Below are 25,899 nucleotides of genomic sequence, written 5' to 3' on the forward strand. Positions count from 1 at the left end.
CCTATTGTACCAGCTCCAGATGATAGGTGAGGGTGATTGTGGAGCAATTTGTGGAATGATGATTGGCAGGGGAAACCGAAGTACTCGGAGTAAACCTGCCCCACCGCTACTTTGTCCGCCACAAATTCCACTTGACCAGACCCAGGATCGAACCCGGGCCGCAGCGTTGGGAAGCCAGCGACTAACCGCTTGAGCTACGGCGCGGCTCTCGAAGACAAGACTTAGATCGGGAATGGGAGACCTTGCCGTCAATAAGCAGACGATAGGAAACGGGGCGTGGACATATGATATGGATAAAACTGGCTGAGGAGATTATAGGAGCATGGAAATGAAATTTCGTGTTACGTAACAGCAGATATATTTTTTTCTGACCAGCTGAGTGACTATACATTGCCGAGCATCACGACGTTATTTTTGAACCTTCTAGTTGCATCGTAGTAGGGAAAAGTTACACTGTAATTAGCGGCAGTGAAACGTAACTTGTGGAACTGTTTGAATAACTTTTTGGCTGAGTTTGTCCTCTTCGCCATGTTTGTTCGCTTCCTTCTCGCTCGGTTTCCACGGGCACAACAATAATATAATACCCGTATCACAATCATTTCTCCGCATGAGTGGCCCGGCATTCGGGTGCTGTAGCACCACACCACTAACTTCAATCACAGGGAATGTCAACGTTGTTGCAGCAGCAGCGCCATGGCAACGCCGCAGCCTGGCCGGGGATCCACATCAAGCAGCCTCAAACCTGAATAGCATTTCACTGCTTATATCGTTCACTGACTGACTGTTTAACTGTAATTTGAATGGGACAAGACAAGGTGTGAGTGCAGAAGGAAACAGTGCCTTAAAATCGCGATGCTGCGATATTAGTTCCACTGAAACTTGTCACGCTTCTTATCAATCAGCAACTAAGTTATGTAGCCTCAAAAATCCCATTTTAAACAAAACATGAACGTCGGAAAACATCTGAAGGATAACGACTATCTAATGGTATGACTTGACTGCCTAACTAAAGCTGGAACCGAACAAAACAGCGGATAAGTGAAGGTTTACTGCGAAAGAAAAAAGAAGTGTTGTAAGACTGCGATGCTGCCATATTTCTTCGACAAGAACCTGTGAAGGATCCCCCTCAAACTCTCTCCGAATACTTCGGTTTCCCCTGCCAATCTTCATTCCACCAATTGCTCCACAATCACCCTCACGTATCATCTGGGGCTGGTACAATAGGCCAGAAGTGGCCGCAGTACAAGTGACTTAGTCCCACCCCACTAGCAATAAGAAAAAAGGTAGCTACTGAATAAATGCATAACTGTAATACGGCAAGACGACGGGATATAGTGGCTTGTTGGACACAGAGAAACAGATCTGTAAGTTGTACGGCTGCGATGTTGTGACACTTCTTCCAATCGAATATGTATTCACTGTAATGCTGATTACCAGGAGGAAATTTCATTAATTTTAATGTGTGTTAATTCCGGTTACATTTCCCCTCACCAACAACAAGATTCGCTTACCTCGGTTCAACAAACACAACTTTCTCCAACAATGTGGCTTGGCAACTTGGTCCAGTCGCGAGGGACACCTACAGAAAAGCTTCACTGACCCTGATAGGTTCAGTATTCGCCTCGTATCAATCCCTGCTGTGACGCAATGAACTCTCCCAGCACAGGTACACTGACTTCTCGATAGCCTCTATGCAACGGGTAAAATAGTCTGTTCAGCACGTCAATAGAACGCACCTAAACAAAACACTGGCGATAGGCGATAGCGTGTCCACGTCTTGTTGCCTTAGAGATCAGGGAAGAACGAAACAAAAGCTAATAATAAGGGAAGACACCACAAAGACTTTTGAATGAAGTATACATTGGCTTTGCCAAAGAAGATTAAACCATCAATTGAAAGGTACAGAAGACGAAGATAAAAATAATATGAGACTGAAATTGGGATACAAAAAGAAATGGAAAATGTTCGGAATAATGCATGGCTAATGAATGTGCCGGCAATGTTGAAAACTTTATCATGGAAACTACTTAATAATTTGAGACGAACAAATTAAGCAATTAGTACTTTTAAGAAAAGAAAAACAACGGAGTTCCGGCTAGAACTCATAAAACCTATTTTTCTATTCCATTGCACCCTAATTCTGTTGCTACAGGACTTCATGTTGTTTCATTTTTCTGAAGAATCTATTACTCAAGTACAGATTCTGGATACTTTGAATTTGTTGCCCAGACGAACAATACTGTTCTCTGATGTGGTACTTTGTAGTCCTGTACAAGTTTATAGTGCCTCTGTACTTCAGCATCCTTTTGCAAATCTTTAACCAAACGTCTATGTATTCACAGTCCGTCAATACTGCAACAATTGTTTATTTACCATTTAACACTTAACACAACATGTTTCGGCCATAGATTGACATCTTCAGTTGTTTTAATGCGTCCAATTGTTACGCTGTTCTGAAGTGTGTGAAGATAGTACTTCACATTAGATCGAGACCGTTTACTTTACATCCCTCCATGTTGACTTTCACTATGATCCACTCATTTGTACATGAACGGAGTTACTGAGAGGCCTGTTAAATAAAATAGAAATAAACAAACGAAATATTTTACGTGTTGATAACTTCCCACGCGTAGGATACGTAAAACTGATCTAAGGAAAACTTCTTCCTCATTGTACTAACAACAAACACTTTGAAAGGTTAAAAAAAAAGTAAAGTTATCTCTGTAACAGGCCATGGAGGCCCATAGGGTTGCGAGATGTCGAGGCTCCCACATTTTCCAGATAGCGGTCCAGATCATCAGTCTTACGGCCGACCGCCCTTTACCCCCCCCCCGGAATATTCCTGGTACTCATTCTGTTAGAGGCTTAGTAGACCCAAGGGCCATAGCGCAGCTGGAAGGATAAGGTATATTGAAAAAATCCAATGACCTCATAGGAGAATCGAACCCGCAACCTTACGGCTTGTAAAGTGGTGCATGAACAAAATAAGCTACCGTGTGCCCCCCCTCCAGCACTCAGAAAGCCAAATGTTAAATATTCATCGTCATTTTATGTGGAGTTTCCCTTAAATTACATAATGAGACAATGAAACTTAATGCAGTTCATGTCTGAAAGCTCACAGTTACCGTATTCTGCGACATGATGAAGAAACGGCAACTACAAAACGAGTGCCTCTGTGCGCATGTCAGCAGTTACGTGTCATCTCAGTAAAGTTGTCCCTGTCTTTAATTAAGCACCATTCCATGGAAAGGTACGTGGAAATAGAGGTATAATTCCACCCATTCTTACCCCGAACACCTTATTTCTGGGGAAAAAGCTCAATTAAAGGTAATTTTCAGGCCTCGGTCTGGAAGTACTGAGGATTACCGCGAAAACCCAGTCTCGATAGTCAGCGTCCCGACCGAGATTTGAACGGAGCTCCTCCTAAATAAGTCAGAAGTATCATCGTCTGAGCCGACTTGCTCAGCTTTCTTTTTGCAACTTATAAACAAATAAATAAATATTAAAAGTCTCTGCCGCTTGTGTAGTGCACTTTTGGGATCGGAAAGCTCAATACAAATTGCGTTCTAAATACTGCAAAACATATTTAATAATAAGTAAGCATATCTGAAAGCAAAACAATAATATAATATCGCTTGTATATAGGTAAAGATAATGAAATATCACGCAGTTCTCCGTAACAGTAATTCAGACAACTTTATCTCTTCTAATGCGTAAATTATCTACACTGTGGAACAACAGCGAATGCATATAGTTCTTATATTATCCGACTGCAATAGTACAGAACATAAACAAATGAAGGCAATAATAAGAACTATTTCTGCTCGCAGATTATGTATGCATTTGCTGAGAGTCCTAATCTCTGCTGTAACTATGAGAGTACTCACTATACCGCGAAGTTCGGTGGGAAGCACTGATTGTGTCTTAGCTAGCTTAACAGTGTCTCTAGGTAGGTTACACATCGCTGGGAACTCATACCTATGACTCGGAACAATGCAGGACGTATCAGAGTAGTTCATGTCGGTCACAGTGACCGCGCGTCTAAGGGCGGCCGCACACCAACTGCGTCAAGACAAGCATCAAGACATGAGACAAAAGACGCAGTCTTGCTTCATTCGTGATTGAGACTCGAGTCCGCACACCGAAGTAGCACGTGTCTACGTCTTATCACATCTCTAGTTGAAGACATGACGTCATGCCGATAACGTGCACTGGCGCTGTTCCTTGGGTACTGATGTCTGAAGCTTGACGCACAGAAAAGGAACATGCCGAGTCTTGCTGCACGTGTCTGCAGCATGAATCTGATGTCAGCATCATGACTCAGACCGGTGTGCGGCGGTTTTCAACTGTGCTCCTTTCTTTGCGTCATGTCGCAGACATCGTGTCTTGAATGTTACATGTCTTGACGCATGCCGGTGTACGGCCTACCTAAGGCATGAACTGTCTTCGCCCATTCGAAAGCTAGGGTCGCGGGTTCGAACCGCATTCGAGGCATGGATGTCTGTGTGTGTTGTCCTGTCTGTAGATAGCGGCCTTGCGACCGGCTAATCCCGCCCAAGGGGTCATACCGTCTGTGTAAGGGATAACAAAACAGAAAAAGCGGTCAGGGCTTAACAAAGGGGTGTAGAACCATTGATGAATGAATGAAAGGTAGCAAGGAAAAACTTCAGGACTGGGGCCTACGGGAAGTATGCAGGAATGTTAACCACTGCGCTGTAACGTACAATGACAAGCACAGAAGAGGGCGAGACAGTCACGAGTTGTATGTTACACATGTGTGACGAGTGATTCAACATTTCCCGACCATCCAGTCATGTGCTTTGGAATCTAATTGAGTAGCTGTGTGCTGAAACGAACTATAATTGGTCCCATTTGTTGTAGAACGCCATCACATGTTATGCTTGACGTGATAGTCGAGGATGCATTGGATACCTTCCGAATGAACGAGTCTTGCTACTGCTTTGGTTGTTGATGGCGCGAGGAACCCAGGAGGAAAAGGAATGTTGGCAATTTTGATGTTGGAAAACACGACAAGGAGACAGGGAGACGAAGAGAAAGAGAAGGAAATAACACAAGAGACTCGAAAACGAATTTGGCTTCGTAACAACGGTGAAAAGCCGCGCATACACCGCCATGTTGGTTGTTGAATTATGTGATATTGAGCTACAGAAGATCCGACAGAACAAAGACACGACACAATTCCCTCTACTCTGTATTTAGACGGGGATCGCTTTGAAGACAAACGTCATCGCTGTTCATTGACGCGTTCTGATTAAGTAACGTGAAAAAGAGCGCTAAGCACCCCCAGTAGGTACTGACTCATACCACTGCATATTGACAGATCAAAAGCAAACGTGGTAAATTGTCATTTCGGTATTATTTTTGACGAACTCTTAATACAATTAAAATAGGCAGAAGTGAAACAAACAGCCTTACAGGATTACATGAGTTAAACTTCCTAAGGTTGGGCCACACAGAGCGCTACGCTATGTTCGCTACGTACGCTACGTACGCTGTGTACACTCTGCGACGCAGGTAACATAGGGAACATAGTGTAGGTAGCGTACGGAAGTCTGTGTTGCCAGTCACATTGGCAATAAAGGGAGATATTTTTTCTGTTCGTATAGCGAACACAGCGTACGTAGTAGCGCTCTGCGTGGCCGAACCTATACGCTATGTAACAGTGTGTCCAGCCAAATCGTGTCATTCTATGCGGTAAGGTCTCATGTTTTTATTGTCCCTAATGACCTTTCAGTCCACTGATCGCATGGCAAGAATTTTTTTAAATGCTAGTGGGGTGGGACTAAGTCCCTTGTACTGCGGCCACTTCTGGCCTATTGTACCAGCCCCACATGATAGGTGAGGGTGATTGTGGAGCAATTGGTGGAATGATGATTGGCAGGGGAAACCGAAGTACTCAGAGAAATCCTGCCCCAGCGCCACTTTGTCCACCACAAATCCCACTTGACCAGACCCGGGATCGAACCCGGGCCACGGCGGTTGGAAGCCAACGACTAACCGCTTGAGCTATGGCGCGGCCGCATTGCAAGAAAGTTGCTATGAACAACACATCTTCCTTTTTTTCTTCTTGTTCCCAATTTGGAGCATAGGGCTGGTTTCTCACTTTCTTGATCATTTAACAGACGGTAGGACTCCTTGGACGGGTGATCAGCTCGTCGCAAGGCCTCTACCTAAACACAGGACAACCCAAACACAGAAAAACGCACACACCAGCTATTCATGTCTTGTATGGGATTGGAGAACCTGAGGATAATCGCGCAACACATGTCAGAATAGCTACCATAGTTGAACATGGGACCTCCCGAATAAGAAAGAGGAGCGCTACTCCTTTGACTGAGACATCACGATGCTAAACTGCACTGTGTAGGGGTATTTTCAGTCTAATAGCATAGATTGAAGCATTTCAAGTAAGCGTCATTGTTTTCAGTTTTATTGGCATCTAACTGAACCGTCGTCCTTTTTACGTTTACAGAGCTCGGAGGCTGTTTTTCCACGAACTGTACCATCCACCTCAATAGAGCTTTATGAAGCAGAGAACAATATTCCGTGTAACTACTGAAAATTGGAAATCCCCTCCCACCCCGCACCATAAGCATGTCCATAAACATACGCGTCTATATAAGAAGCCCCTTCTTCCTCAGTCAAAATCTATCTGTAATGTTAATAAAATGGTCCCGCTGGCTCTTCTTTCTGTTGTGTACTCAGGGCTTCACAAAAGATGCAATAACCCGGTTCATAATGCCGAGCAGAAGACCCCTTTCCTCCAAGGCAAACAATTGTTTTAGCTGTAAGGGGATTCAAATTGCCTGTCTAGGCTGTTCTGCCTCTTCTTGTGGCGGCGGCGGCCTTCCGGAATGTGAAGTCGTGCAGTCTGGTATAAGTTTAACCAATGTTTCAGAGAAGCGAGCTGTTTCTATCTTGAGGGGCGATGAGTAATCCAAAACACGGAAGCAAGCAATTCTGCTTGCTTGGCTTATTCTTTGGGAAAATTTCCACCAGACACATAGGCCGCGCCATAGCTCAAGCGGCGGCCCGGGTTCGATCCCGGGTCTGGTCAAGTGGGATTTGTGGTGGACAAAGTGGCGCTTGGGTAGGCTTTTTCGGAATACTTCGATTTCCCCTGCCAATCATTCCACCAAATTCTCCGTCATCATAATTACCCGGGGCAGGTACAATAGGCCAATCACTGGCTGACGTGCCGAGTGGACCCACTTGGACTCCACCCCTCACTATGCGAATCAAGAAAAATGCTGATACATTCCAAGGGAAAATGGCCTCTGTGAGTAACATCGTGTCACTGATTATAACAATAAATCGAGGCTAGGACTACAGCGAGAAGAGACATCATGAAAGATAATAAGCTGATAACTTACGAGAAAAGTTATGAAACTTGCACTGGCCCATTCGCCTTCCTCAAAAATTGCTTCTCGAACTTATTAAATATAACTGAATCCTTTTCTGGCATGGACCACACTTCACATCCAGTCATCATAGCTGGTCTTAAAGTTCTTTTGAATAATTCAATCTTGAGGTATTCTGCTCACAATTCTAGACTTAAAATTGTGTTGCAAACCATAACAACATCGTTCGCCTGCATCAATTCTAATTCTGATTAGAATTCCTTACAATGGACACATTTGCAGTTCAACTAAGTTTCTACGTTTATGAACTACCGACAAATTGTAGTGTGCAGAGCCGTTACTAGGTAACGCCTTCGCAATCAAAACACATTAACACGGAAATTATTTGAGCAACAATGGAAGACCGGTGTTTTCTGTTAGTCCGAGCAGAAATGTTACAACCGAGACACGCTTAGAAGTTAGTTAAGTGGTAAGGGAGTCTGCGAAGAGAAGACTTGGTCGGTGCAGTTAAAAAATCTCCATTGTTAAGATCCGTTAGCGAGAAACGACTAGTGAATGCAGACTGAAAAGACTTAGTACGTGCTGTAGTGATTGATAAATTGTGGAGATCAGCGTTGCTGCTATAATTAAGCATACTCACGAATCGTGTGTTAAAGTATCTATTAAATCCACTCACCAATCCGAAGCCCCGTTGATAGTCACCGTAACACGTGATAATGATTCCAAACTTCGTATGCCAAACAACAGCTTGTTAGTTATGGCAGCTAGATTTATTTTGAGCCGTCATTGTCATGTCACTTCAAGAAATGTTTCAAAGTATTTTCCGGTACAAAATTGAAGACTTCTATATTAAACGGGTGTCGGAGCTTGATGTCACATTGTGTCGAGTTTTATATGCACGTCCTCTATGCGTTTCGATAGCGTGGTGTTTGGACACAACACGAAGATAGCTCTGTGCGGCAGTCCTGGTTCTCCTGGGACTCTATACAGGCTAGGAATGATAGGTTGGTGTAACAGAAGTCAACGTGACTATCGATACTCTATCAAGACAACACGCTACTTGTAGAAGAGCTCGAACCTATTGACATAATGATTCTGCGTTGGGGATCAAACGTTTCACTGACAAAGAAATGAAGCACAGTCATAGTTCGGGAGTGGCGCTGTTGGAGAGCCATTCACTCGCAGCCGGAGCAAAACCACTCATTGACTTATTGTCTTCCGACTTGTTCCAACTCCAACTTTCATTGTTTCCGCAACTGCATGTATGTGAACACACAGAGGCGCCTGCAAGTCGAGCGGGCCTGCGGGCTGGTGCGTCCCCCCACGGTAAGCTCATCTGTACACACAGTCATATTCTCTTGAAGACTACACCCACAGAAGAGTAGAAGCCATAATCACATACACACAAGCATAAAATAAACGCATAATGAGCAGATGGTGTACGCCTTTTCGTCCGTGTTTTAAAAAGTATATGTCCCTGCTCCCTTGTCACCACGGCATGGCGCGTTCTCAGGTTGCGGTCGGAGGAGAAGGCCTCCAGATATGGAGGGTAACTGCCAATATATTGAATAAGCAGTCGCGGATAGCCGGCAAGGGGCGGTCTCCCAGTTATGGGGTTGGGCGTGGAGCTAGCAACTCCTCGTTTTAAAAATAAGTTTGTTATGAAATGTCACAAAGGGCCTTGGACACAAACGGATTCTTTGGATAAACGATGTAAGCTAAGGAAAATGGACACGCAATTTGGTACGTGTAATGTAAGAAGTCTCTATGGGACAGATTCTGTCGTAACAGTTTCAAGAGAAATATCGAGACATAAGTTAGAATTGGTGGCAGTACAGGAGGTCAGATGGGACAGAGATGGCACCGAACCAGAAGGTGAATATACATCTTTTTGTGGAAAGGGGAATGGGTATCATGAATTAGGTATAGTTTCTTGTACACAGAGAATAATATTAAAAGTTACAACGGTAAAGTTTGTAGGTTACAGGATGCCGTACATAATACTGTAGCGTGTAGACCCGTAACTAGGTAGCGACCGCGAAAGAAACAGGTTTCCACGGCAACGAATCCACGCACAAAAATAGTGGAACTATTGGAAACATTTTCTACGCGGTACGTGCCAAGGGGTTATCAATGGGAGATGTTCAGAAGTTATACAGTTGTAACTCAGTCTGTTAAGCAGAGACTAGGAGGTTAGTCTCAGATGACCGCCAGCCTGGGAGTTAGTCAACTGGAGCAACAGTGAACTTGTGGGATATTCGCCAAACAGTAGAGACATAGGCAAAGAAGCTTAAGAATTTCCATTGTTAAGATCTGTTACCCGGAAACGATTCATGAAAGCAGACTGAGAAAGCTTGGCGTGTGCCAAGTGTAAAGTGTGGAGATAAGCGACAGTGTTACAGCTACCTGTAGTTACGGTCTATAAGTGGTCAATAAATCGAATCTTCAATCCAAACTCTGTCTACAGTGACTCACACACGTGATAATACTAAAGGATCGCTCGTGTGATATCACTGTTCTGAATGTCCAAGCCCCAACAGAGGATAAAATTGATTATATGCAGGACACCTTCCAAGCTGAACTAGAAAGAGTATTCGATAAATTCCCTAAATACCACATGAAAATTCTGCTAGGGGATTTCAATGACAGAGTAGGCAGTGAAGACATTTCCAGACAAACAATTAGGCATGAGCAGACACAAAATTCGTAATGACAATGGAGTTAGTGTATTAAACTTCGCCACATCAAAAAATCTGATTGTAAAATGTATAATGTTCCCAAATTGCAAAATTCATACATTTACTTCGGCATCTCCTGAGAGAAAGACACAATCAAATTGACCATAGTTTGACAGAGAAGTCAAGTTTACTTGATATCCGATAGTTCAGGATAGCAGCACACTCTGATACTGACCACTATCCGGTGGCAAAAGTTAGGGAGAGACTTTCAGTGAGTAAGTAAACAACACACAGACTTCATATGGAGAGGTTCAATCTCAAGAAATTAAACGAGGTAGAGGGTATAGAGCAGTATTGTGTTGATATCTCAAATAGGTTTCCAGCTTTGGAAAACTTAGACGCTAAGGTGGATANACATCGAATACATCGAGAATTTATTTGTCGCGATATACCCCGCGATACGCGACAATATTTTTGTCTGGATTTTGTACAAGGGTGAGAAAAACCAGCACACTCATGCAGGAAGCACAAGAAAGTGAACTCTAACAATATGATTTCATACGAACTTTTAGCTTAAAACTGTGTCCTTCAACCATGGCTTTCTTATCCATATAGCGAACATATCTTGGACAGAAGAATATGCATGAAATAATCTAATTATTCATTTAAAAATTTAATTTCTATTTCATACAGTACACACCGCTTTTTCATCACATAAGTCAACTGGTCAGTGCTGCGTAAGCAAAGAATTTCCGAATACCATCATGATCGTGTGGGCAAATATAGTTTCATTTCAGAATGATCAGAATAATACCAGCATTCAAGGAGTACTACTGGCAAATTTCCTGGAGATTAAGAAAGCCCGACTGTGAGACTGGTCACTAACATCACGTAAGATTTGAGACTTTCCAAACAAAATGTTGCTTTCTTTTTCTTGGTCGTTCTGAGAGCTACTTTGGAAAAAAGGATAAAAATTTTTCAAGTTATCGACTGAAATAGATTCAAACTGGTCAAGAAGATAAGACAGACCCTATCTTACGTAAGGATCTAGTTGTGTTACTTCTCCGGGGGCAAACATGTATATATCACAAGGAAACAAACAGAAACGACATGAGACGCCAGTGCGGAGGCCGGCACACACATAATCACATGGACAAGTATAGCCTCATGCCTTGTCACTAGAATCCAAGAAAAAAAAATATATATAGCTAACATATCCTTCAAAGATGTGACAAGTTTAAAATATTTTGGAATAACAGTAACAGATCAGAGATACTGCACATCTGAAAGACGTTCAAGAGCCGACAGAATTCAGGAACGATTCCTGCCGGACAATCTATGGATTGAACAGACTCAATTTGAAACTTACCTGTTGCTTATATGACTGTGACACTTGGTCTCTTACCAGAAGGAAAGTACTTAGGTTGAGGGCATTTGAAAACAAGGCATTGAAGAGACTGGGAAAGTAGCAACACTACTGAGAACATTTCACAGCAAAAAGCTTCATAATCTGTATAAGGTGCGACAATTTAATTCCCCTAATGGACGCAACGTGTCGCTGGGTTGTTGAGTCAGGCAAACTCATGTACCCAAGCACGTTTGGACATGCCCCAACTTGCGTTTACCTGAGCCACAGACCAAATGAGCCGTTCGCTCTAAAGCAACAGAGGAAGCAGCACGTGTCTATGTTATACTGTTGGCGGGAAAATGAGTGACAAGAATCTGGAGCAGAGGATACACATCAAGTTTTGTGTGAAGGTTGGTAACAGTGCTAGTGAAACGTTGGCCATATTAACAGTGGCTTATGGTGACTACGCTATGAAGAAATCGAATGCTTTTGAATGGCATAGGGGGTTCAAGGAAGGGCAAGAAGATATGCAAGATGACCCACGAAGTGGGCAGCCAAAAAACGCAAAGGAGAGTTGAAAATGTGGATAGAGTACGAAACTTGGTGCGCTCAGATCGAAGATTAGGCGGGAGACTAATAGCAGAAGAACTGAACATGAATAGGGAAACAGTGTGACAGACTGTTACGGAGGATTTTGGAATGAGAAAATTTCCGCGAAGATGGTGCATCGAAACTTGACAGATGACCAGAAACAACGTCGGCTTCACATTCCATCTGATCCTTTACATAACGCAGAGATGTTGGATAGGGCCATTACCGGGGATGAAACGTGGTGTTTTCAATACGGCCTGGAAACAGAACGCCGGAGCATGCAGTGGAAAACACACAATTCTCCTCGGCCGAACAAAGCACGCACGTCTCGTTCGCAGTTCTACAACATGCTTGTGTGTTTCTCCGATCACAATGTGTTAGTTCACTATGAATTCATTAAAAAAGGACAAGCGGTGAATTAACAGTGTTATTTGGAAATGCTGACAAGATTATGGGAATCTGTTCGGAGTAAAAGGCCCGAGCTCTGGCCTGACAAGTGGATTCTCCACCACGACAACGCGCCTGCGCACGATGCGTTATAAGTTCGCGAGTTCCTGGCTAAGAAATCCATTACAAAATTGGACCATCCACCTTATTCACCTGACTTCGTCCCTTGCGATTTTTGGCTTTCCAAAAATACAAAATGCCCCGAAAAACAAAGATTTGCTGACATTCCTGATATCCAGCGCAACGTGACACGTTACTGAGAGGTATTTCGGAAAACGCTTTTCAAGACTGTTTCCGACAGTGCAAAGCTTCACAAGGAGAGTATTCTGAGGGCGACAGCAGCCGCTAGTGCATAGGTAAGCAAGTTTTGCTTCCACAGGGCCATTCCGGGAATTAAATTGTCGCACCTTGTACACTGTAAAAAATATTACTATGGTACAATTCAAAGGAGGATGAGATGCATGAGCTAGGTAGCTTACATAGGGAAATGAGATATGCATACAAAATTTTAACTCTAAAAATTAAAGGGATGAGACCACATTGGAACGGGAGTATTTCGGAGATGAGTGTTAAAATGAATTTTAAAGAAATAGGATTGAACGGTACGGATTGGATTCAGCCGACCCAGAATAGGGTACAGCTACACGGTCTTGTGTGAATATGGCAATGTAATTTCAGATTTTGTTCAGGGAGTTGAACTTCTTGACCAACTGAACGATGTCAGCTATTCAAGAAGAACTGTACTCCAAGGAGTTGAATGAAGTTGAAATAATTCTGAAAAATATGCATATATTTATTATTTACGAGTTTATTTTATAAAGTGGCTATAACACAGTAATTAATCCAAAGTGGTCATTAAATATTTAACTCAGGCTATAACAGACATTTGGTCTCACCGCCATGAACTGGAGCCCTCGTGATCCGCACACTCAAGAAATAAGTCTTCCAGAACTCGCTTTTGCAGCCCGCGACCTGAAGTCAGAAATAAACATGACTTCATGACCTCAGTTCAAGCGAAATCCCTGTTTTTCTAGGTATCAGGTTATTACTTAAACAACTAAAATGAAGAACCCTGTACCAGAGAAGGTAGCTCAATAAGAAAACTCGAGGGACATGAAGATACAGTTGTATACAAACGAATGTCAACTCGAGGTGGCTTGTGTAGATATAAAATGTAGGCGCTGGAAGAAGGCAAGGACAAGAGAATGGAAGTTCTGGAAACTAGATTCCCGAGATATATTGGAGATAAGGGAATAAAACAAGCACGAAAGAAAGAGGAAAAGAGAATGGAAGTTCTGGAAACTAGATTCCCGAGATATATTGGAGATAAGGGGATAAAGAACGAATGAAAGAAAGAGGAAAAGAGAATGGAAGTTCTGGAAACTAGATTCCCGAGATATATTGGAGATAAGGGGATAAAGAACGAATGAAAGAAAGAGGAAAAGAGAATGGAAGTTCTGGAAACTAGATTCCTGAGATATAAGATAAAAAACATACGACAGAAACACTAAACTCGTCTGAATTGAATATACGAGTATAAGACCCAGATCATGTTCAAAGAATGAAAGAGGACAAAATAAGTTAAACAAATATTGAAGCAGACTTACAAATCAAAATGGATAAGGGGTTCAAGATGATCTGTAAAGATGGGCAGAACGATTATAAAAAATTGGGGTCGGTACTGGGCGAAGACCCAATGCATGAAATCGGAGAAGAAGAAGAAAAAAGAAATAGACTAAACAAACGACAGGCATTTGAAATATATCATTAATAAACAGACACTGAATTCAGAATTTTGTTCTAAAATAAAAAGAGAAAGAAACATTTATAATTCATAACTAAGTTCAGATAACACATGTATTTAAACACCGCCCCCTTATAAAAAAAATAAAAACCAATTAACCACATCACCATTTCCACTACAATGTTCCTTATGCTAATGTCAATGTGCTTTTTGAAACAATTCGTTTTGTTCCATGTGAAAACCGGCTCTACGGGCACGGCTAAGTCTAGGCACAAACAATCATCACACAAGAACCGGAAAAGTTATATCCTCTGGGATATAATGCTGTCTCAGCTGCTGACAGTCAAACGACGTATCGGAAGAATATGTCGCCTTCAACTTCAGGGTCAAAGAATAATCGACGCTTTGTTTTATATCCCAGAAGCTAGAACTATTCCTAACCACCGCTGTGAGAACCTCAAATCCTACAGACAAGAAATTTCTTACATGCATACTAGTTCAAAAGGGAACCTGAAATGTACAACTACTCAAACTGGAAGTAATTTTTTAACAACCGGACTATACAAAACTGCTTTTGGTTTAGATATAATTTTGTGAATAAATGTATATTTAAATCAAAGAAACATGTTCTTCGTATTTCAAAATGAATCCTTCGAGTCTTTAAAACAGGTATGCTGAATCTTTGGGGCGACCAAAATTATGAGATAACTTTACGTGTTGAAATAAATTACAAAAATTGCAGATGGGTGTAAACATAATTACATCGTGTAATTACCACGAAATTCAATAGATAAAGACGTTTTTAAATATATGTATCTGATGATGGCTTCATGAAAGCGGAAACATGTAGCAAAGTACTACTTGAAACTACAAACATATATTATTAATTGTTGTCTTGTGACGGCTTTCAATAAAGAAATACATAATACACAACAGGATGCATTAACTGGTAATTATAATTTTTCGACTTGCCATGCCAATATCACATAACAGAAACCTAAGGTCTGCACCCTCTGTTGCTTATTTTATTAACACAAATGGTAAGTTCCAAATTACTATATTGAACCTCTCGCACACGTCGATGGCTGCAATACGCGTACGTCAGCAGATTCTGCCCAAGTAATGTACTTTCTGGGAAAGAAATACAGTACACCTAAAAGAAACTGTATAATACAATCTAGGCAATTATTTTAACGTATTTGCATGTATTTACACACTTATTTTAACGGAGAAAATAAAATACAAATGTGGTTAGATGTAATACACGTACTATATGCGAAACCATCCACAACGCGATAAAATGCCAGTTACATTTGGAAATATGGTGATGTAAGTAACAATGAGTGCCGGTCACGGTAGCCGAGTGGTCTAAGGCATGTACTGTCTTCGCTCGCTTGGAAACCGGGATCGTGGGTTCGAATCCCACTCAGGGCATGAATGTTTAGTTTGTGTATGTGCGTTTTTCTGTGTTTGTGTACAGGTACAGAGGCCTTGCGGCGAGCTGATCACCGGCCCAAGGAGTCCTACCGAATGTGTAAGATCTAGAAAAACCGAAGTGAACGGAGAAGTTCATGGAGGTAGGCCTAGGCCCACTGGGGCTGTAGTGCCAAGGAAAAAAAAGGTAACAATGAGTACATGTGAACGTTGAGGTTTAGTATTCTTACTTTAATGTGAACAGATGCGTAGAAATCATTAATTGTAAGGTAATGTAAAACTAAAATGATCATTTCAAAAGTTAGACATTTTAAAATTAAAGTTGTCTTGATAACATTTCACTTAAAAATAAAAACTATACACAACTTAATGAGAATTGTGGATACTTACCTTAAGAGGCAGATGACAGTTTCATCAACAATATCTGGTATTCCTGCAGCCTGCTCCAGACAAGCTTAATACCAGGCATTTTATCCGCTTTTGTCCATATAACACCCATTTACACACAGGGGTGGAGTAATTTATACAACATTTGGTGAAATAACCTCAAAGAGAAAATATTTGAACTTACATAAAACAGTGACTAAAGTAGCGGCTTTAAGGCCTTACTTACTTACTTACTTATGGAGCTGAACCCTTGTTGAGGAGAAGCCAAATCTGCAGCTACTCAAGAACTTCCCAGCATTTTATGGAACCAAAAGGTTGATTACCGTGTTCACAAGAGCCATCCGCTGGTCCCCACATTAATCCAATCCAATCCATCCCATGCCATTCTATCTCTCTAAGATCCATTTTAATACTGTCCACCCATCTACGTCTTGGTCTTCCCAGATGTCTCTTTCCTTCTGGTTTTCCCACCAATATCCTATATCCATTCCTTTTCTATCCCATTCGTGTTACATGCCCTGCCCTCCTCATCCTCCTCGACTTGATCATTCTAAGGCTTTAAGGCATCCAGTAGTAAAAGACAAGCACACATTTATACTGCAAGAAGTGACAAACTTTGGTTGATAATACAACTGAAAGGATACTTAACATACACTTACAGGAAAATATGGGAAGTTTATATAGATGGAAGGGAAGTTTGTCGTTGGAAACATGGCATTAAGTTGTTAACGTAAAGTTAAGATGATTATGATTATCCTGTTATTATTGTTACTTGATTTTTCTGTCGCACTTTACTGTAGGTGAGCTGAACAGGTACCTACCAATGAAGATAAACCGACAATTAGGGGAATCCCCAACATCTGCAAAAATTGGCTCTGTATCATACATGTCATACACAGCCTGCACCAGGAGAGGGCGTTCTTCGTTGCACAGAGACACGACGCCCTGGAAGCAAAAAGAAAAGCGAGTAGACATACATGAGTTCTTGAATGGCACTGTATCAACTGAGAGGACTACAAATTGGGGAATGGTGGTGAACTATGTCAAAGACTTTCAAAGAAATAGCCTAGGACTGAGGGTAGTCACGAAAAATCTCATGCAACGGAGGTAATCGGAGTTTAGGACTTGGATCTTTAGGAAGGAAATCAGACCAGGGTGGTTACGGTGGGCAGGAAGACACAGGAACTCTCTGGGAGGTGGAAGAAACTTGGAAAAAGGTACATGCGAGGGAATAACATTAAATCGAATCTTAACGACAGAAATAAAATCGTTTGTGCCGTCTCAAGAGCGGATTAAGTAAGGTCTGTCCTGGCAACGACGAACTAGGAATGAGGTAGGCTTACGAGTATACAGAAAAGAATTGTCAGGAGTCGTACACTTTCTCCGGGTAATGAAGAAAAGAATTTGCCATGCCAACAGCACATACACATATGTTACGTATGTAACTTCTCGTTTACGAGCACAAGTTTACAAGTAATCATGAATATAAAAAAATTAATTTTGACTGTGGTTCTGTATGGGTGTGAAACTTGGTCTCTGACATTAAGGGAAGAACACAAACTGAGGGTGTTTGACAACAGGCTGTTAGGAGAATATTTGTACTGAAGAGAGATGGAGAGACAGGAGGTTGGAGAAAACTGCATAATGAGGAGCTTCATAAATTGTACTCTTCTCCAAGTATAATTAGAATGATCAAGTCAAGGAGGATGACGTGGGAAAGCCAGAAGGAAAGAGACCACTGGGAAGACCAAGGCGTACGTGGGTGGACAATATTAAAATGGATATTAGAGACATAGGATGGGATGGGATGGATTGGATTAATCTGGTTGAGGATAGGGACCTGTGGAGTGCTCTTGTGAACACGGTAATGAACCTTCGGGTTCCATAAAATGCTGGTAACTTCTTGAGTATCTGCAGAATTGGCGGTTCCTCCAGAAGGGATAAGCTCCATGAGTAAGTAAGTAAATGTGTTGCTAATAATTCGATTTGTGCCGGTGCGCACTGGTCACTATAGCGTATAGGTTACGCGCTGGATGACTAAAGGTTACGAGTTCGATTATCGGAGAGGGAAATATTTTTCAGAACTTCACAGTGTCCAGATCAGCTTTGGGACCCGACCAGTCTCCTATTCAATGAGTACTGAGGGCTGTTCTCCAGAGGCTCGTGGTGTGAAACTGTGCATTTACCTCCACCAAGTGTCGAGGTTAAGAGTACATGGAGCTATACCTCCGCTGTCTCGTACGTTACATTCCAATATTATTCACAACGCACATCGTCACAAACCTACAGTACTGAACCCAGGATAAACACTATAGATCCAGAGGCATGTTAATCAGAAAATGTTACCAACCACTGCCCTAGGGAGGTCAAGTTTCTTACTTACTTACTTACTTATGGAGCTGAGCCCTTCTTGAGGAGCCGCCAATTCTGCAACTACTCAAGAATATCCCAATAGTTTACGGAACCCAAAGGTTCACAAGAGCCCCCCACCGGTCCCTATCCCGAGCCAGATCAATCCAATCCATACTATCCCATTCTATCTCTCAAAGACCCATTTTAATATTGCCCACCCACCTACGCCTTGGTCTTCCCAGTGGTCTCTTTCCTTTTGGCTTTCTCACCAATATCCTATATGCATTCCTCGTCTCCCCCATTCGTGCTACATGCCCTGACCACCTCATCCTCCTTGACTTGATCATTCTAATTATGCTTGGAGAAGAGGATCAAGTTTCTTACCCATACAAAAGAATAAATAATAAAATAGTCTTGCAAATTTGGTGACTAAACCGATTAAGGCCAATTTAGGTTAAAGAGGCAGCGAGAGATGTGCTTTGTAATGTGGTGATATCATTTTACAATATTAAATTTCCGGCCGAAGTTCACTGCTTCCAGCCCATAGCGTTTACAAGAACACAAAGACGTGCTGTGGTCAAGACATTACAACGCAAGTGGACGTTGTTCGCATTTTTTAGTATCAGAAGTCTCTTGTCTATTTATTCATTCGCCTGGGTGTCGGCTGGTTGATTGTGTTGTTGGTCTAGGCAAGAGGACGTGACGCGGAAATGTTCCCCTCACTATATTAATATTTGGTGCAACCGTGCGCGTGTCCTCCCCCGAACAACAACCCCCTCATTTGACTGCAGAGTATTAAAACATTCCAGACACCAGCGTTCACTACTGAGGGGTGTGAAACGAGGTGATAACGCACAGCTAAGCGGGCGAGAATCCAAACGGCTTCCTCCTTAAGGTTTGCTTACAATATTTCGCAGCCTTTCATACTAGATGTTATTAAAACCATAAGGGTTATAATTTGTGCGTGCAATTAAAAAGGTATAGAAAGGCAATCGAAAAGAGGCTATTTATCCTCAAATTACAAATTAAATTCCCAAAGTGCATGTTAGAAGAGGACTGCATACAGGATAGTGGTGGGAAAGCCAGAAGGAAAGAGACCACTGGGAAGACGAAGGCGTAGGTGGGTGGATAATATTAAAATGAACCAGATAAATCCTATCCACACTCACATTTCTTTAAGAAACATTTTAATATTATCCTCCCGTTTATGCCTAGGTCCTTCAAGTGGTCTCCTCCCTACAGTTCACCTATCAAATTTCAGTATACATCTATTTTATATCCCAAGCGTGCTATATGCCCGGCCCATTTTATTCTGAGCAACTTTATCATCCTAATAATATTCGGTGAGGCGCGCGAATTATGAAGTTCCTAAATTCATCATAAAATTAGGGACTAAATTCCGGCAATGCAATGAATACCCTTCCGGCTCTTACTTAAAATTCTACAGATTAATATACATATATACATACGCCTAAAATTACAGGCTTTCTGAGTGAATGTGACAGCTGGTCTCACACTCTAATGGAAGAATATGCACACAGTGTGCTGACAAACGAAATGCTCATGAACACTTTATATCCGACAGAAATGAAGCAACACAGGACGGATGGAAAGTATATAATTGGAAGATTCATAATTTGTACCAAGCGACATACACTATAAGTCTAGTGCTAGGGTAAAAGTAACGCCCTGTAACGGGCGGTGGAGGCCCATAGGGCTGTGAGATATTGAGGTTCCCACATTTTCTAGACAGTCGGCTTAGAGATGGCGGTAAGGTTGTCAGCCTTACGCGCCGGCCGCCCATTACCCCCAAGAACATTCCTGGTACTCATTTCTGTTAGAGGCTGAGTCGACCTGAGGGCCATAGTGAGGCTGGAAGGATTATGTAAATTAAAAAAAAATCCACCTTACTGAAATTCGATCCCGCGACCTTCCGGCTTGTAGCATAGTGCCTCAACCAACTACGCTACCGCGTACGGTAACATGATAATTGTTATAACATATCCGCTGGTAAGCACGGCACGCTTAGCACATAAACACGCATCAGTTCATTATTTGAAGTTTAAAAATTCAGTCATATCTGCAATCGCCACTGGTCTGAGTGCTTTCGGCAAGACTCTTATGATATTTTATATATCATCACTTGATGTCTGACCACATCTACAAAGCTCATAACAATCTCTCCGTCATTATTAGGAAATATACTTCCCGCATCATTTTTCCAACGAACTTGTTTCGACGCGGATGTATCCTACAATCAGTTGTCCGGGCACATCTTACACTTCTGTATATTCCTGGGGAGCGCTATCACACACGTGCGCGCGCATGCGCTATAACCCTTTCCATGCCGTTCACAAGATATCTCGTTAGAATTGTCGGACTTACAGTCTTCATTAATTTGACGTTTGTAAAATTGGTGATAGCAAAGTCAGTATAGCGATTGGGTACGGGCTGGACGACCAAAGGGTCGGAGTTCGAGTCCCGGTAGGGTCAAGAATTTTCTCTTTCCAAGTCGTCCAGACTGGCTCTTGGGGCGTGAATCTGACCACTCACCTCCAACTAGTACCGAGGTCAAGAAAATATGGATCTATACATCCACTCCCCCATACGCCTTCATGGTGTAGTGTTAATTACTTAAGCACAGAACACCTTTACCTTGAAAAATTTGTGAAAGAAACATGTATTACGAGGTCTCAATAATTAAAGCCAAAAAATAGAGTACTTTAAACGATAAAAATTATATACGCTCTACCATGGAAATACATCCCCCCCCCAAAAAAGGCTAGAACTCAGTGCCGCAGAAGATCCGCCTGGTTCTGGAATTCTGATCACAATAAGCTGTTGGTTCCAATGGGTTTCATTTTACCATGGATTGGCACCACACGCTTCTGTCATGGGAAATTACTACGACTTCTCTTGTGTTACAGCAGAAGAATTCTGCATGGGAAATAGAACCCGTGCAACTTTGCCAGCTCACCGACGGCAGAGTCAGGCACATGGCAGTGCGGCAACTTCACACCGCATCTTCAGTGCTGAATTTTTCGGACGTGTTACATTCTTTCATTCACCGCTGCAATATTCCTGTTTCATTTGTACTTTCTATTGTGAGATTAGGCACACTTCTCATTGGATAAAAATGTAATTAAAATTATCCTTTCAATTGGTGATATTTTAATCGGGATATGTATATGAATCAAGCAACTAACATACGCAAGCAGAGCAAGTTGGTTCAAGCGTTAATGTGATCCGTGGTTTTAGTCCGCAAGAGAACTATACCGACAGTAGTACTGGAGGTTCTATATGGAAACTTGCGAACTATTGAAAGTGGTAAAAGGTAAAAAAAAAAATAATAAAAAAAAATTAAGCACTACGCCATGAACCAAAATGAGGGAGTGGATGTACAAATCTACATGTTCTTGACCTCGGCACTAGCTGGAGGTGAGTGGTCAGCTTCACGCCTCCTGCCGCTTTACCCCGGTGAACCCCAGAGCTAGTATCGATGACTTGGAGAAGAGAAACTTCTTGACCCTACCGGGACTCGACCTCCGACCCCTTGGTCGTCCAGCCTGTAGCCAGTCGCTATATAGACCGAGCTCCTATTGAAGGATAGGATCTTGAAATTTGATGTGATAATTAACGTTTCGAAAAATACGTGACTTCTGTTAAGTACATGATACTGTGTATGGGGAGCGATCACATTCATATCTGAAAATTTGTATGAGACTTTCTTGTTGTGTTGAAGTTATAAATATGGCGACAGCGCGAAATTTTGAATCATATGTGAAGAACATAATGTAGCCGTACTGGCATCCTAGCAAAAATTACACGTAAATACAAAAATTATCATTACAACATATAAGCCTACTTATTTACTTACTTATGGAGCTGAGCCCTTCTTGAGGAGAAGCCAAATCTGCAGCTACTCAAGAATTTCCCACCATTTTAAGAACCCGAAGGTCCCTATCCTGAGCCAGATCAATCCAATCCATCCCATCCTATCTCTCTAAGATTGATCTTAATATTGCCCACCCATCTACGCCTTGGTTTTCCCAGTGGTCTCTTTCCTTCTGGCTTTCCCACAAATATTATACATGCATTGCTCGTCTCCCCCATTCGTGCTACATGGACTGCCCACCTCATCCTGCTTGACATATAAGCCTACTTAATTTAATTAACCGAGAAAGTTGGTTCAAGCAGTAACGCTTATAACTTATATTCGGGCGATGTCCTCTTCGATTCTTGGCTGGGTCACCAAATACTGTGACTGAGATTCGTCCTGGTGTTATTCAGTTCCTCCAAGAGATCGCCATGACTTCACCACACGTTCTTCCGAATATATTGTACACTACAAGCTAATCTTCCGGTTCCTGTTATACTCGCTGGGCAGACTGGAGCAATTTCTTTTTATCCGGAATTTCTTCCTGTTATTAAATGTATTGCAAAATATATTCAAATCAAATAAGCTGAAGGTTATTGTGGTAAAACCATACATAAAGGCGTCGATGTCTCTGCCTGCACAGATGTTGGGGGGCGACTTTTCCCGTACAAAGACAATATTGGTGCGCGGCAGCATGTACAATGCTTACTTCGTTTTATTTTAGTGAGACAATACCAGGACCAGGAGGAGAGCATCAACTATGACCAGACTCGCACAGAGGCGACGGAGTCATACTCAACTGCCTAATCTTCTCTTCACCAGGGACGTGTTATATGGTACTCAGTTTTGAATGAACAGCCCTATATAGAGGGCTACCGCTTAGGAGTCAGGGACATGCGGTAGCGTAGTTGGTTCAGGCACTATGCTACAAGCCGGAAGGTCGCGGGATCGAATCTCGATGAGGTTAATTTTTTTTTTCAATTTACATAATCATTCCAGCCTCACTATGGCCCTCGGGTCGACTCAGCCTCTAACAGAAATGAGTACCAGGAATATTCTTGGGGAGAAAGGGCGGCCGGGTAGTAAGGTTGACAACCTTACCGGCATCTGTGAGCCGACTGTGTAGAAAATGTGGGAACTTCAACATCTCACAACCCTATGGGCCTCCACGGCCTGTTACAGGGATACCTTTACTTACTTACTTTTTACTTGACCGCTTACTAATCTGTCGTCATGTATGTATGCAGGCAGCTTCGCTTAGTGTATGTTCCTCAATCAAGTTTAGAATCTTAGTATAAAAGTGGTTGTCTTTAGAACTTCATGCTACTGAAAGTTCGCATTTTATATGCAGAAAACGTTACAAGTGCACAGAAACTGTTTCTTCCACGGATCTCATACTCCACATTCAATCATTATTTGGACACCCACATCATCATCTCCCTGAAGTTTCAACGCATTTCATGGTGGAACTCAGGTTCAAGAATCAAATAATTTGTTTTGCTTCCAATTTATTTTTCGAGAGCAGATTAATTACGACTACTCTGAATTCAGCATGGGGGTATCAGGCTGAACTTCTTAGGCAGTAGTTCCTAACTTCTGAGTTATCGGTGATGAGACATAAATTTTTATTTTGTAGACATCATTTCATGATTATGGAGCCGACATAGCTCAGTCGGTATGGCTACGGGCTGCGGGCTGGACGGTCCCGTTTCGATTCTCGACAGTGTAAGATTTTTACCTTTTATACAACGTCCAGACCGACTTTGGGGCCCAATTAGTCTCGTTTCCAATGAGTAAAGGGGCTCTTTGCCGGTCACGGTAGCCGAGCGGTCTAAGGCATGCACTGTCTTCGCTCGCTCGGAAGCCGGGATCGTGGGTTTGAATCCCACTCAGGGCATGGATGTTTCTGTGCGTTTTTCTGTGTTTCAATACAGGTATAGGCCTTGCGACGAGCTGATCACCCGCCCAAGGAGTCCTACGGTATATCTAAGATCTAGTAAAACCGAAGTGAAACGAAGAGTTTCATGGAGGTAGGCCTAGGTCCACTGGGGGCTGTAATGCCAATGGAAAAAAAAAGGACTCTACTTCGAGGGAAGGCGGCATGGGCGTGAAGCTAACCACTCACCTCCTTCTAGTGCCGAGGTCTACTTCTCCCCCATATGTCTTCACGGCATAGTCCTTGTTTAATTACGCACAGGGACAACTTTACATTTTTTATTTCTTGATTGTAATGTGTCATACCTTAACAATATTAAAGATCCACCCAACACACAATGGCTCAGATGTAAATTTCGACATGTCTATCACACAGGCGTAATGATTATTTTGGTAATACGATTTTGAGGGGCGCAACAAGTAGAAGTTGGCCTTAAAATGCTTCAACAAGCTCTGCATTAATTCCTATTACAGCCTGTACAACCTGTAATAGGCTTCAAAATTCCTCGTTTACACTCTCGAAAGAACAACATTGCTGCATTCTAGCGAGTGTTACGCTGTGCCGCACCCAGATGGCAGCACCAACCGGTACTACACATGGTCAAAACGGACGGTTCGCTATGGTAAAATGATGTGATGTACTGCTAGATACGTCTGCCGGCCTCGTCAGTTCCTACCGGAAAAGAAAGGCTGAACAGTAAACCCACGTTAATTTGGATTAATTGGGGAGGTCATCCGGATTAGTGAAGCAAAAGATAACCCTAAAAGACAAAAAAATCTTTGGACAAAGTCCAACTTTTCGGATGAATTTATTGCCTCCATCTTTAGGATATAAAAATAAAACACACAAGAAACAGATGAAGGCGACATTCGGTTATGTTGTCGCTTCCATCTTCAGGGTTGAAGAGTAAGCCAAGCACGAAACCAAAAGAAGCAGGCGGAAACTCAGCGATGTCTCCGAAACGTCGTGCTCTCTTCGAACCACATAAGAGTTACAACCCAGAAACTCGTACTCTTCACAGTCACCGCCGTGACAGCTTCAAATCCAATCAAATTCTAGGGCATTCTTATGTGAACAGGATATAACGATTTTTTATTTATTTTGGCGACAGGAGACTTGGGCCGAAGGGACCCACAACGCATACGTCTACCTCGCGACTGCGCAGTGAAGATCCAACTAACATCAGTCTGTATCTGGCTATGATTAGGCAGTGTAAGTGTTACACCACTGGCTGGCAAAATTTATTAAACCAAGCTGCACACTGATGGGATGCACAGTCAGGCAGCATTCCAGCCCCTGTCTATTTTCACGCGGAGAGATCTCTCCCGTTGTTTGATGAAAATTGTACACATTCACATCATTCCTGACCGGATCATGCCGCGAATGTTAAGATCTCTGAGACACAGATGACGGCAGCCGCATTATTGTACCAGTCCGGTGGGTGGCGCGGGTTAAAGATTATGATTTCCTCCTACTCCTATTTCAAACGTACAGGCTGACTTTAAAAGCTGTTAGTTCTTGCACACTGACTTCAAATGAAGAAATCATTGCGGACGCTTCAGGGAAGATTTGCTCCTTAATCCTTTCACTGCCATGATATATATATAAAGGTACCCGAAATAAAATAATTATATCTCAGAAAGCTTTTATTATACACATTTATGAGTTACACCACTACAAAGGGAAACTATCGAAGTTTTTCTGCGTGGATAACTTTCTCAAT

The 25,899-nt window shown here is 42.3% G+C and overlaps 1 protein-coding gene across 2 annotated transcripts in view; it reads right to left on the reverse strand.

Annotated features, from left to right (window-relative positions):
* The window catches only part of LOC111862849 (COBW domain-containing protein 1), a 107,555-nt gene that overhangs the window by 17,860 nt on the left and 63,796 nt on the right, over positions 1 to 25,899 (reverse strand). For both annotated transcript variants that reach the window (XM_023848599.2, XM_023848587.2), the window contains exons 12-13: positions 16,833 to 16,956; positions 13,343 to 13,418 (exon numbers count right to left, since the gene is read on the reverse strand). In XM_023848599.2, the coding sequence (XP_023704367.1) occupies positions 13,343 to 13,418; positions 16,833 to 16,956 (200 nt within the window). The remainder of the gene's footprint in view (positions 1 to 13,342; positions 13,419 to 16,832; positions 16,957 to 25,899) is intronic.

The sequence above is a fragment of the Cryptotermes secundus genome, unplaced genomic scaffold (genome assembly GCF_002891405.2).
Source record: "Cryptotermes secundus unplaced genomic scaffold, Csec_1.0 scaffold1105, whole genome shotgun sequence".
Classification (NCBI taxonomy): domain Eukaryota; kingdom Metazoa; phylum Arthropoda; class Insecta; order Blattodea; family Kalotermitidae; genus Cryptotermes; species Cryptotermes secundus.